This window comes from Rhinatrema bivittatum, chromosome 7 (genome assembly GCF_901001135.1).
Source record: "Rhinatrema bivittatum chromosome 7, aRhiBiv1.1, whole genome shotgun sequence".
Lineage (NCBI taxonomy): Eukaryota > Metazoa > Chordata > Amphibia > Gymnophiona > Rhinatrematidae > Rhinatrema > Rhinatrema bivittatum.
In genome coordinates this window covers 278,545,730-278,559,058 of record NC_042621.1, presented here as the reverse complement: position 1 = coordinate 278,559,058, position 13,329 = coordinate 278,545,730, and the positions used below count along the sequence as shown (strand labels likewise).

General features: G+C 45.1%; 1 protein-coding gene across 2 annotated transcripts in view; it reads right to left on the bottom strand.

Moving 5' to 3' along the window:
* The window catches only part of SLK (STE20 like kinase), a 194,639-nt gene that overhangs the window by 82,377 nt on the left and 98,933 nt on the right, over window positions 1-13,329 (bottom strand). For both annotated transcript variants that reach the window (XM_029610310.1, XM_029610311.1), the window contains exon 10: window positions 8,500-8,630. In XM_029610310.1, the coding sequence (XP_029466170.1) occupies window positions 8,500-8,630 (131 nt within the window). The remainder of the gene's footprint in view (window positions 1-8,499; window positions 8,631-13,329) is intronic.

The window sequence follows — 13,329 nt, the reverse complement described above, 5'->3', positions numbered from 1 at the left end:
TACCTACAAGTAACATAATCCCATCCACCTAAACAAGCAGTAGGAAGAGGAACCTTATAATGGAAAAATCTTTCCAACCTTAACATGAGAAAGCAAATGAAACCTGTGCCATTCTTCACCCTATTTACAATAATAGATCGAGCAGACTCTCCTATTCTCCCCACATCAACTGGGCGGGACTCTGGACTGATTTGGATGTCCTATCCCTGAGAGGTTAAGAGCTCACTCTACTTGATCACAGGCAGCCTCCTGGGCCGAATGTCAACAAGTATTGCCACAAGAGATTTGTAGGGCAGCTACTTGGAAGTCGTTGCACACTTTCGACAGACATCGTTTGGATGTCTGTCAAAAGTGTGCTTCGAGCGGAACTCTCGCAGGAATGAAAATTGGCAAGTAAGAACCACTTTCCTTTCCCTGTATGTACCCAGATCAGTCCAGACTCCTGGGATGTACCCAAGCTTCCCTAAACAGGGTGGGACTGCGAGAGTCCCACTCGAAGCACACTTTCACTAAAGCCCATGTCCTCTGTAGCTTCGACATCCAAACAATGTCTGTTGAAAGTGTGCAGCAACTTCCAAGTAGCTGCCCTACAAATCTCTTGTGGCGATACTTGCTGACATTCGGCCCAGAAGGCTGCCTATGAACAAGTAGAGTGAGCCCTTAACTTCTCAGGGATAGGACGACCATGACAGATGTAAGCCAAACCTATCGCTTCTTTCAACCACCGGGCTATGGTGGACTTTGAAGCCTTATGGCTCTTTTTTGCACCTCTCCATAGCACAAAAAGATGATCTGACAGCCGGAAGTTATTAGTGACCTTGAGATATTGCACAAAGCCTGCTTTACATCCAAGAGTCATAACTCCCTTGCGTGAGGCGCTGCTGCATCCAGGTTTGGAAAGGCCTGCAGTTCTACTGATTGACTCAAGTGAATCGACACCACCTTCGGAAAAAAGGAAGGAACTGTTTGCAATTAGACTCCAGAATCCATAATTTTCAAAAAGGGATCCCTACATGACAGAGAGCCTGAAGTTACAAAATCCTTCTAGCTAAACAAATTGCCAACAGGAAAACAACCTTTAAGGTGAGATCCTTCAGAGTTGCCCTCCTACGAGGCTCGAATGGAGCTGCACACTGCCCTTGAGGACCAACTTAAGGCTCCAGGAGGGTCACAACTTTCACACCGGACAACACAAATGCTTTGCTTCCTGGAGAAATAGCATCACATCAGGATGAGCAGCCAAGGTTACTCCCTGCACCTTGTCTCAAAGAAAGCCCAATGCCGCCATATGAACTTTGAGGGAGTTAAAGGCCAAACCCTTCACCAACCTTCATAGAAAGGTCAAACTGTGTGCCACAGACGCTCGAGTAGGATCAACACCCTGCTCTGTGCACCAATTCTCAAAAACTCTCCAGACCCTCACATAGGCTAAGGATGTTGAAGTCTGCCTAGCTTGCAGCAGAGTGGAAATTACATCTTCCAAATACCCTTTCCACCTTAAACGCTTCCTCTCAAAAGCCAAGCCGCAAGATAGAAGCAAGCCGCCTAATCTGAAAATATGGACCTTGGTGTAGAAACTTTGGTACATGGGTGAGATGCAATGACCCATCCACCACTAGATTGACCAGATCTGCAAACCACAGCCACTGATGCCACTCCGGAGCCATTAGAATCACCTCTCCAGAGTGAATTTCTATTCGTCGCAACTCTTTGCCCTCCAATGTCCATGGCGGAAACACTACAGGAGAACACTCTGGGACCATGGCAGCATCAAGGCATCGACCCCTTCTGCTCCACATTCCCTTCTGCGACTGAAGAAGTGCGGTGTCTTGGCATTTCACTGAGTTGCCATCAAGTCCATGTGGGGCCAGCCCCATCTGCAACAGATAAGACGCATCGCTTCCTCCGACAACTCCCATTCCCCGGGATCCAGCTGTTGACGACTTAGAAAATCTGCTTGCACATTGACTATCCTGGCTATGTGAGATGCTGGCTGTAATGTCAGATGCTGCTCCACCCAGCGAACTAACTCCTGGGCTTCCTGAGCCACCGCTCAATTTTTGGTACCACCCTGTCTGTTGATGTAAGCCACTACTGCTGCACGGTCTGACAAAATCCTTACTGGTTTACCGTGCAAGAGAGATAGAAAGGCATGCAATGCGAACCTCACCGCTCTCGCCTCTATCCGACTGATAGACCACGCCTTCTGTGCTGACCACTGGCCCTGTGCAGTCTGAGTCTAACATACAGCTCCCCAACCGGAGAGACTGGCATTGGTTGTAACTACTATCCAATTCGGAACTTCTAAGTTTACTCCGCGACCCAAGTGGTCCCATCCAAGCCACCATGAAAGTCTGGACCTGGCTATCTCCATAAGAGTTAATGGCAGATGAAACTGCTCTGTCAATGGATTCCACCGCGACAGCAATACCGACTGCAGATGCCTCATGTGAGCAAACATCCAAGGTACCAGCTCCAAAGTTGAAGCCATGGAACAGAGAACCTGCAAGTAATCACAGACCCTGGGCACTGCTCTCTCTAACAAACTGTGAATTTGCCTCTGCAACTTGGAAAAGTGTTCCCTGGCGAGAAACACCTTCCCAATCTTGGTGTCGAAACGTGCACCCAGGAACTCCAACTCATGAGTCGGGGAAAGATGACTTCTGGACAAATTCACTACTCAACCCAGGGATCTCAACCGCTGTAGCACCAACGCCACTGCCTGTCTGCAAAGGACCTTTGACTTCGCTCGAATAAGCCAATCATCCAGATATGGGTGAACTAGGATGCCCTCCTTTCTGAGAGTCACTGCCGCCACCACAACCATAACCTTGGTGAATGTCCTTGGAGTAGTCGCCAACCCCAACAGAATGATGCAAAATTGAAAATGGATCCTGAGGATCACGAATCTCAGGAACCTTTGATGATCCAGATGGATCGTTATGTGCAAGTACGACTCGGTCAAATCCAGAGAAGCTAAGAATTCCCCTTTGCACACCGCTGCAATAACTGACCACAGAGTCTCCGTTTGAAAACGAGGAACTTTGAGAGCCACGTTCACCTTTTTTAGGTCCAAGATCAGATGGAAGGTCCTCTTTTTTTGGGACCACAAAATAAATGGAATACCTTCCCGTCCACCCACTCCTGTGCAGGAACGGGAACAATAGCTTCCAGCATCTGTGAGTGAGTGATGGTTTCCTGTACCATCTACCTTTTCGCAACAGAAGCACAAGAGGAGACCATGAACAAATCCTTTAACAGACAAGCAAATTCTAAAGTGTAACCTTCTCTTATTACACTTAACCACCGATCAGACATGATCTTGGCACACTCCTCATAAAAGAGTCAATTGACCCCCCTATCGCTGACACTGAGGAGCGGACCGGTCTTGCTTCATTGGGTGGACTTGGCTCCACTGGCACCCTGGCCAGAATCATCTCTGTTCGGCTTCCGATCTCAAAAGGACTGGTTCCAGGACTGCCATCTCCCAGTGCTTTGCCTCTGGGTTCCTCCCAAAGCCCTATTCTGCAAAAAACGTCTAGTCACCCTAAAGTGAAAACGTGTAGGAAAGGATCCTTTTCCCCTTTTCGGCTTAACCTCTGGCAAACTATGCCCTTTATTTTCACCTAGATGTTTCATGAGCTCTTCCAAGTCCTCCCCAAAAAGCAGTTTTCCTTTAAAAGGCAACACTCTTAACTGAGACTTGGACCATACGTCTGCTGACCAGTTTCATAACCAAGAGAGTCTCCTGGCCGAGACCGGTGTCATCATAGTTCTGGAGAAAGTCCTGAGGTGGTCATATAATGCATCCACTCCACAGGCTACCAACACCTCTAACTGCTCAGCCTGCTTTGCCTCTGAAGCAGACATTGCTTTTTCCGCCTGCAACTGCTGTAGCCAATGCAAATCAGCCCAAAGCATAAAACTGCTGCAAACCGCAGCATGTATGCCTAGGGCAAACACCTCAAAAACCTTTCAGATGGACCTCCAGCTTCCTGTCCTACATATCTTTCAACACTGCAGAACCATCCACCGGAATCGTTGTCTTCTTGGTGACCGCAGAAACTGAGGAATCTACCTTTGGAAGTTTTAACAGCTCAAGCGTGTCCTCTGGTAATGGATATCCATCATTCTGCCGACCTTTAAGCCGGTCTCCAAAGTATCCCACTCCCTGACTGACTTATGGAAGGGTAAAGCTTTCACTGGAACTCTTAAGCCATCTATGACTGGATCCACCTCTCTTGATCAGATTCTTCTCATGGAATCTTAATCCCCAGTTCCTTAAGGACATAGGGAATTGGGGCCACAGCTCTTCCTTGTAGAAGAGATAAACCACCTTAGGATTATCCCCTTCAACAGCTAGGGCTTGTCCCAGCCTTTCCTCCATATCCTGTCCATCCGGAGAAGGCTCTGCCTCAAAAGCATTGTTTGCTGGAAGATCCCCATCCTCAGAATCCTCTGAGACCTCATCCGCCGCTCCTGAGTAGACCTACCAAGGACTCACTGAATCCTTGTTGCGGCACTAGTCCGCAAAATTCTGGATCTCTTCCTAGGCCAACATCCCATTGACCCCTCATGCCCGGAAACATGCCGCCCTGCGGCTTTCCTGGCCAAATACACTTTGTGCAGCAATAAAACAAAATCTGATGAAAAAGTTGCGGGATCAAAAGGTCCTCATCCTCCCTCGACAGACCCCTGGGCCTCCACGGAGTTGTGATCAGCCGGGGACAGCTAATGAGGGAGATCCTCCCCCCCTTGCGGCTTCCAAAGCAGCCACAAGAGAAGATAAAATGGCTGCCGCTCCTGTGCTAATTGAGAAGGGGTCCGCTGCTGCACCAATATCATTTGTGAGCCTTCCAGGCTCTTGCTGCTTCCTCGATGCTGCTGCCAATGTTCCTGAGCTGCCCTCTCCTCCAGAGAGGCAGTGGGAACAGAAACCAGTCTGGGACAGCCGCATGCGTGCCTCACCGCACGCAGAGCTTTTACTGCTGCGTGGCATGTCAGTAGCCTGCCCAATTGCGTGGGCAGGCAACCGCCCAGAGGACTTCAATACAAAAAAGATCACAGTGAGAGCTGCTGCCGAGCCCTTCCCTAGCAAAGCTGCCACCCCAATCCACCCTGGGACAACACTGACATGAAAAGGAAAAAAGGAAAATTTTTTCTTTTCTAAAAACTTTAAAGTTACCACCGTCGCAGAAGAAGAGCAGCAGGCTCCGCAAATTCCTCTTGGGGGGAGAGGAAACTAACTCCACCAGCAGTCTACCCCCAGCGGTGAAAGGAACGAGCCCTAAAAGGGTCCCCAACCTTCTGTTTGTCCACCTCAGTATCAGGAGGGATGGACCCATCAGGACCTGCCAACCACTCGGGAGGAAATCTTCCAACAAACTTCTTTAAATATTTCTATTATTTTTATTTTTTTTTTTTTAACTATTTTCCAGACTGCAGGTTTTGCACATCTACCATCTGCTGGAGACAGAGAAATACGGAGGGACTGCAGGTGGCACACCAGGTTATGTGGTAGTGTCAGCAAAAATCTTTCTCTATCTCCTTCTGCTGGAAGGGAAGCAAAACCCCTGAGTCTGGACTGATGTACAGGGAACAAGGGTTCCCAACCTTTCAGGGAAAGTGGACCCCTTTTCAGCCTCAAAAAGTTTTGTGGACCCCACACAGACTTCTTTATCTTTTGCATGCCATAACAGAAGAAATATGTACTCCAGAATCATCCATAATGTATAAAACTTCATATTAAATAATGCTTACTAATCTAAACTGAATAAATCGGTAGGGTAATTTCCTAAGTTATTTAAAAATTGCCCTCATAATTGAAAGCTGAGGCCAACAGTTTCCTCCACCACCCACTCCAAATGCAAGTTGAAAAAAGTTTGAGGCTGGCAGCTTAGTGTGACATGGCAGAAAATCAGCACCATTACCTGCAGACCTGCAATCAAATTTTCAAAGGGAAATTGACTGCAGAATGTTTGTTTGGAAACTCGGGCCTGAGGGGAAAAGCAGGTACTTTTGTTCCTGTTTACTTTTAATTTGCTTTAAAAGCAAAGTACCTATAGTACCTGAATGTAATCCGCATACATAAAAGTAAGCATGAAGATTTCAAAATTAAATCGCTGCATGTATTTTCCCTCTCCCTGCTTAACTTCTCTTCCTGCTCCTTTTTTCCTTGCAGGTAAAAGTCTGCATGCTGTTCACAGCACAGGAATTTTTACCTTCAGTGATGGGGAATAGAAATTTTCAAATTACCTTTTTATGTGGTGTTTACCCCCATAAAAAGTTTTGAAAATTACCCTCTAAAAAATTGACCCCCCTTTTAGCCTGCTTTTCTTTCATACTTTATTTTCATGTATGATTCTTACAAACACATACAGAAAATGATAATCAAAAAATAATTTTGATTTTAGAAAAAGCAAAATAACTTTCTTTTCAAAGGGAAGAAAGCTAATAAGATCCTTATGTCTGGCTGTGTCTCCCCCTAAATAACTTTTTGTTTAATGTCATAACCACACCTGGCTGTTGTCTCTTCCTCCTCGATCTCTGGCGGTCATCTTTCCCTTCTTCCCTCCAGGACCATGGTGGTCCTCTATCCTGCCCTCGATTCCTCTGAATACTTTTAGTTCAGCCTTATTCCTGGGGGGGTTCTCTCTCCCATGATAGACTATGCTCTTAACCAAGTCAGTCACAGATTCCTGTTCTCCCTCTTTATCCTCCTTTTCTTCCTTCTCTCCTGTCTCTTTCCTCTCACCTTTAACCTCAGTTCCATTTCCTTTTCTTCCTTCATTCCTGTCTCATTTCTTCTCCCCTCTGTTTTTCCTCTCATAGTGTTAACTCCAGTCCTATTTTCTCCTATCTTCCTCTCAGTAATTCTACTCACTTTTTTAGTGCAGCTCTCCTCTCCTCTCTCTCAGTTTGGGCCAGGGGCAGAGCAAGTGGCAGTAGCAGAAAATGTTTTTTCTTGCTTTCCTCAGTGTGCAGCAGTGGCTGCTGAATGTTCAGATAGCTGCACTTGGCCCCTTTATTCCCCACATCCTTTATGACTTTCGAGAGCTGCAATTGATCCTGCTTTTCTCTACCTCCACCGGATAGGTGGCAGAGTGATTCAAGACTCCTAATGGATGAAAACGATTCCTCTCTTTTGCTGCTCCTCCTGGTTTGCAACAATGTGGGGTAAGTTTCTGGAGCAGCTCCACTCTCACTCTCCTGGCCTGAGGCAGCAGCTCAATTAAGCACAGATAGCAGCAGCTTGCTCTTTTTTCTCCCCAGCTAAACTTTCTTTCATTCCTTCTGGAGGACCCCTTGGGCAGGCCCACAAACCCAGATTGGGAGCCACTGTGCTATTATGTTACATTTCCAGGAGTGTGGGAATGATAAGCTCTCTCCTTCCCATGGGAACAATTATTCATCTGGAACCTGCCCGCACCAGGGGGGTGAGACAATCCTGGATCCTTTGACAGAGGCCTCTGTCAATGTCCAGCAGTCAGAATAAATCTCCTGAAACTCCTGCCTAGGGTGAACCCAGGCAAATCTTCAGGATTAGAGGCCTGAAAAACTGCAGATCCCATGAGGCATCAGACTACGGCAGAATACACCATATGAAGGTTAACAAAATACAAACCTTGACCAGGCTGTGCTGCGCACCAGCATTTGACAGAACAAAGTATAAAACAAGAAAATACAGGAAAAAAACAGAAACACACCTTGCCTAAAGGAGATAAATCTGTGGGGCCCTGCAAGGAAAAACAACATCTGCAGCTCTAGAAAAACTCACTGCAGTAGTTGTGAGAAAGAGAAAAAGTACTGTGACTTGCAGGCTCTATGAAAAAAATAGAACTGAGGGGTCCTGCCTGGGAGGCAAGAGGTGGCTAGGGCTGCACATGCACAGAGAGCATTCTTAAAGTTTCTCAAAGCTTTGAAATTAAAGTTACATGCTGATCTCCATCTGATAATGTAATCCACTTGTGAAGATACCATACTGCTTCTCCTCAGAGAAATGGACTATATCAACTAACCAGATGTTATGGCTTCTAATGTAATTTATGATATGCAGCATAATGGATATCATGGCAAGAATGCACTTTCATTTATGCAGCAGAAAAGAAACACATTTTCACAAGTTTTGCATTATTACAAAGGACTGATGCTTAATAGATGCAGTTTCCAAAATCTCTTGTGGTCAATTATTATTATAATCATAAAAATTCTGTGGTAGTGTACCTTAAAATCTAAAAGTAAATATAAAGAAAATGCGAAGTATGAATTTATAAAGGACATCCAGCAAACTGGGAATTTATAAAGGACATGAGCAAGAAGGGCACCACTGGGAATTTCATTAGCACTATGACTGCTGAATTAACAAGCTTGAAAAGAAAAATAAAGAAAAAGAAATTTGTCCCAATCCTTTCTACTAAGGTAAACAGTAACCAAAACTGTGAGTAGTTTAGCGTACTTTATTTTCCTTCATCTTACTATACATATATGGTTCCAACTCACCTAAGAAATCTCATTTCTTCACTCTTGGAATCATTGTCTGTAACTATTTTGGACGTTGTTACGCTCACTTCTACTCCATCAACTACAAATTTGCGAGTTTTTTTAAGAGTTTTCTTCTGTCTCCGCGTTTCCTGAAAGAAAATATATCATAAGAACATAAGAAAATGCCATACTGGGTCAGACCAAGGGTCCATCAAGCCCAGCATCCTGTTTCCAACAGTGGCCAATCCAGGCCATAAGAACCTGGCAAGTACCCAAAAACTAAGTCTATTCCATGTAACCATTGCTAATGGCAGTGGCTATTCTCTAAGTGAACTTAATAGCTGGTAATGGACTTCTCCTCCAAGAACTTATCCAATCCTTTTTTAAACACAGCTATACTAACTGCACGAACCACATTCTCTGGCAACAAATTCCAGAGTTTAATTGTGCGTTGAGTAAAAAAGAACTTTCTCCGATTAGTTTTAAATGTGCCCCATGCTAACTTCATGGAGTGTCCCCTAGTCCTTCTACTATCCGAAAGAGTAATATCATATTATTCTGCCTTACTGAAAGTCTTCCCACTTTTTGCCATTTGTGTTATTAACTAAAGAAAACAGAGTTACTTACCTGTAACAGGTGCTCTCTGAGGACAGCAGGATGTTAGTTCTCACACATGGGTGACATCAGCAAAACGAGCCCGGCATGGAAAACCTTATGTCAAAGTTACTAGAACTTTGACTTGGCCTCATTGTATGCCCAGAATACATCATAGAATGCGTCCAGGTGGGGTCCCCTTCAGTCTCTTCTTTTCCACGGAGCCTACAACTTCGCAGTCGAGGGAGACTTGCTCTTTTGGGGCCTATTTGGCCTGTGTTGGAAAGCTTTTTTCTTTGTGTTTTTCTGCACTTTTTTTCTCTCTGCCTCGTGTGGTCAGAGCTGGGTCTCCCTCTCTTCCCTCTCTAGCTCCCTAGATATGTTTTTCGTCAATTCTGTTAAGTTTTCTTTCATCTCGCTTTCCCCGGAGCGGCAGTGTGCAGGCCATTGAAGCCCACTGCCATCGATTTCGACCTTGAATTCCTTTTATTTCGACAGTCATGTCCACCTCCGGTTTTAAATGATGCCCCTAGTGCAGTCTATCACGGACCCTCATGATAAATGTGTCCTCTGCCTGGGGGCATCGCATGACATCCAGGGTTGCAACATATGCTTCCAGGTGACCCCGATGGGACACCGGATCAGACTCAATAAAATGGAGCATCTTTTTGGGTCAGAGATCAGGCCATCGGCACCGGCATCGAGGGACCATGGAGCCACACCGGTGGATACTGAGCCATTGATATTGGCAGGGCTGTTGGTTCCATTGATGCTGCTGGCTGATAGGGGAGCTGAAGACCAGCCATTGTCGAGCTCCTCCTGGCCAAGGACGTCTGGTTCCTCGTCATCAGCCTCAGCACTGGAGGAAGCCGAATGAGCATGGATACTGGTCGCCATTGATACATGGTGCCGGGCACAGGGATGTGCCAGGTCACGCTGTGATGCCCCCGAAGCAAGCCCGTGGTGAGGAAAGCCAGTCCTCCATCAATGCAAGGAGTATGCCACGGACTCCATCCACTAATGGCTTCCTTATGCCACAGCATCTTATTAACCAAACTATGCGATTTCACCCATATTTTTTCCATTTTCCTAACCACTCTTCTCTGATCACACAACTCTGGCAATAACCATGGTGCCATAGATTTAACCCTTCTACTCTCAACCTTTTCTGGAGCCACTTTATCTAAAGTTTGAGGATACTATTATTCCATCAATCCACCAGCCCAGAAGGGTCATTCAAAGTAGAATCAACCTTCAGTTCACGCCATTCCAAATAAAACAGGTCTGAATCAATCCTACCCCTACATCTATGCACTTTTTTTTTTTCACCATTACCTAACATTTGTCCTTCTAAAAACAAAACAAAAAAATACAAAAAAAAATCACTCTGATCAGACATCCCACTTCTTCGCTCCTATCAATTCTCAACTGTCCATCCCTTATAATTCTTGCGATACCAAAAACAAGATCTAACACAATCTTTATTATGAGCTGGGGTCCTAACTGATTACGTCAGGTCAAAAGTTAACACAGAAGCTATAAATCTTTGAGCCAATGGATCTGAGATAGCCTTCACATAGAGATTAAAATCACCAGCTAAAATAAAATTTAAAAATCATATTGCTACTTTTCCTATGAAGTCAGTAAGATCATCTACACTATTCAACCAAATCCTGGAGAATACTGTACTAGTAATCCCAAAACCACTTTCTCACCCACCTTCACTAACAAATATTCACACTTTTATAAAACATAAAAGAATATGTTCCACACTCTATGTGTCCTTATAAATTAACACCATCTTCCCACCCCTCCCCCTCCCTATTCTGAACAAATATTCTATAACCTCTTGGACATAACTGTGGCAAAAGAACTGCGTAGTCAGTTAAACATGATTCCATTATGAACACAAAAACCCACCCTCTCCTCTGCCCATCTGAACAAATAAACAGATCCTTGCAACAATCCTCAAACTCCAGATCTGAACACAGAGGCCAGGAAAGTGGAATTCTTATAGGCCTTCAGTAAGAACATAAGAACATAAGAACATAAGAAAATGCCATACTGGGTCAGACCAAGGGTCCATCAAGCCCAGCATCCTGTTTCCAACAGTGGCCAATCCAGGCCATAAGAACCTGGCAAGTACCCAAAAACTAAGTCTATTCCATGTAACCATTGCTAATGGCAGTGGCTATTCTCTAAGTGAACCTAATAGCAGGTAATGGACTTCTCCTCCAAGAACTTATCCAATCCTTTTTTAAACACAGCTATACTACCTGCACGAACCACATTCTCTGGCAACAAATTCCAGAGTTTAATTGTGCGTTGAGTAAAAAAGAACTTTCTCCGATTAGTTTTAAATGTGCCCCATGCTAACTTCATGGAGTGTCCCCTAGTCCTTCTACTATCTGAAAGAGTAAATAACCGATTCACATCTACCCGTTCTAGACCTCTCATGATTTTAAACACCTCTATCATATCCCCCCTCAGTCGTCTCTTCTCCAAGCTGAAAAGTCCTAATCTCTTTAGTCTTTCCTCATAGGGGAGTTGTTCCATTCCCCTTATCATTTTGGTAGCCCTTCTCTGTACCTTCTCCATCGCAATTATATCTTTTTTGAGATGCGGCGACCAGAATTGTACACAGTATTCAAGGTGCGGTCTCACCATGGAGCGATACAGAGGCATTATGACATTTTCCGTTTTATTCATCATTCCTTTTCTAATAATTCCCAACATTCTGTTTGCTTTTTTGACTGCTGCAGCACACTGAACCGACGATTTCAATGTGTTATCCACTATGACACCTAGATCTCTTTCTTGGGTTGTAGCACCTAATATGGAACCCAACATCGTGTAATTATAGCATGGGTTATTTTTCCCTATATGCATCACCTTGCACTTTTCCACATTAAATTTCATCTGCCATTTGGATGCCCAATTTTCCAGTCTCACAAGGTCTTCCTGCAATTTATCACAATCTGCTTGTGATTTAACTACTCTGCACAATTTTGTGTCATCTGCAAATTTGATTATCTCACTCGTCGTATTTCTTTCCAGATCATTTATAAATATATTGAACAGTAAGGGTCCCAATACAGATCCCTGAGGCACTCCACTGTCCACTCCCTTCCACTGAGAAAATTGCCCATTTAATCCTACTCTCTGTTTCCTGTCTTTTAGCCAGTTTGCAATCCACGAAAGGACATCGCCACCTATCCCATGACTTTTTTACTTTCCTAGAAGCCTCTCATGAGGAACTTTGTCAAACGCCTTCTGAAAATCCAAGTATACTATATCTACCGGTTCACCTTTATCCACATGTTTATTAACTCCTTCAAAAAAGTGAAGCAGATTTGTGAGGCAAGACTTGCCCTGGGTAAAGCCATGCTGACTTTGTTCCATTAAACCATGTTTTTCTATATGTTCTGTGATTTTGATGTTTAGAACACTTTCCACTATTTTTCCTGGCACTGAAGTCAGGGTAGATATCACTGTGGAAGATAGCAAATGTTGCTTACCTGATGTAACAGGTGTTCTCACAGGACAGCAGGATGTTAGTCCTCACAAATGGGTGACATCGAGGATGGAGCCCACCACGGAAAACTTCTGTCAAAGTTTAAACAGAACTTTGACTGGCCCCTACTGGGCATGCCCAGCAAGGCACTGACCCTGCAGCCAGCAGGGGTCTCCCTTCAGTCTGATTTTCAAAGCTACAGGCAGTGCCTAGAAAGTAAAAACAAAACAAACCCAACACCGCGGGGTGGTGGGCGGGTTTCGTGAGGACTAACATCCTGCTGTCCTGTGAGAACACCTGTTACATCAGGTAAGCAACATTTGCTTTCTCACAGGACAAGCAGGATGGTTGTCCTCACAAATGGGTGAGTACCGAGCTGAGGATGTCCTGACTTGCACCAAATGCACCCAACGACGTGCAACAGGCACTACAACTGGGGTGGAATTTGGTAAAGGGCATCCGCACCCTACCGGGAAGGTGGAAGGGTGTTGGTACATCACGTTGGAAAAAGGTTACGCAAGACAGATTGGCCGAAGATGGAGTCCTGTCTTCCAGCTTTGTCCAAACAATAGTGGGCTGCAAAGGTATGGAGAGAACTCCAGGTTGCAGCCCTGCAGATGTCAGGAAGCGGCACCGATCGAAGGTGTGCCACTGACGTCGCCATGGCCCTCACAGAGTGTGCTTTCACACGGTCTTGAAAGGGAATGCCAGCTTGCTGATAGCAAAAAGAAATGCAGTCC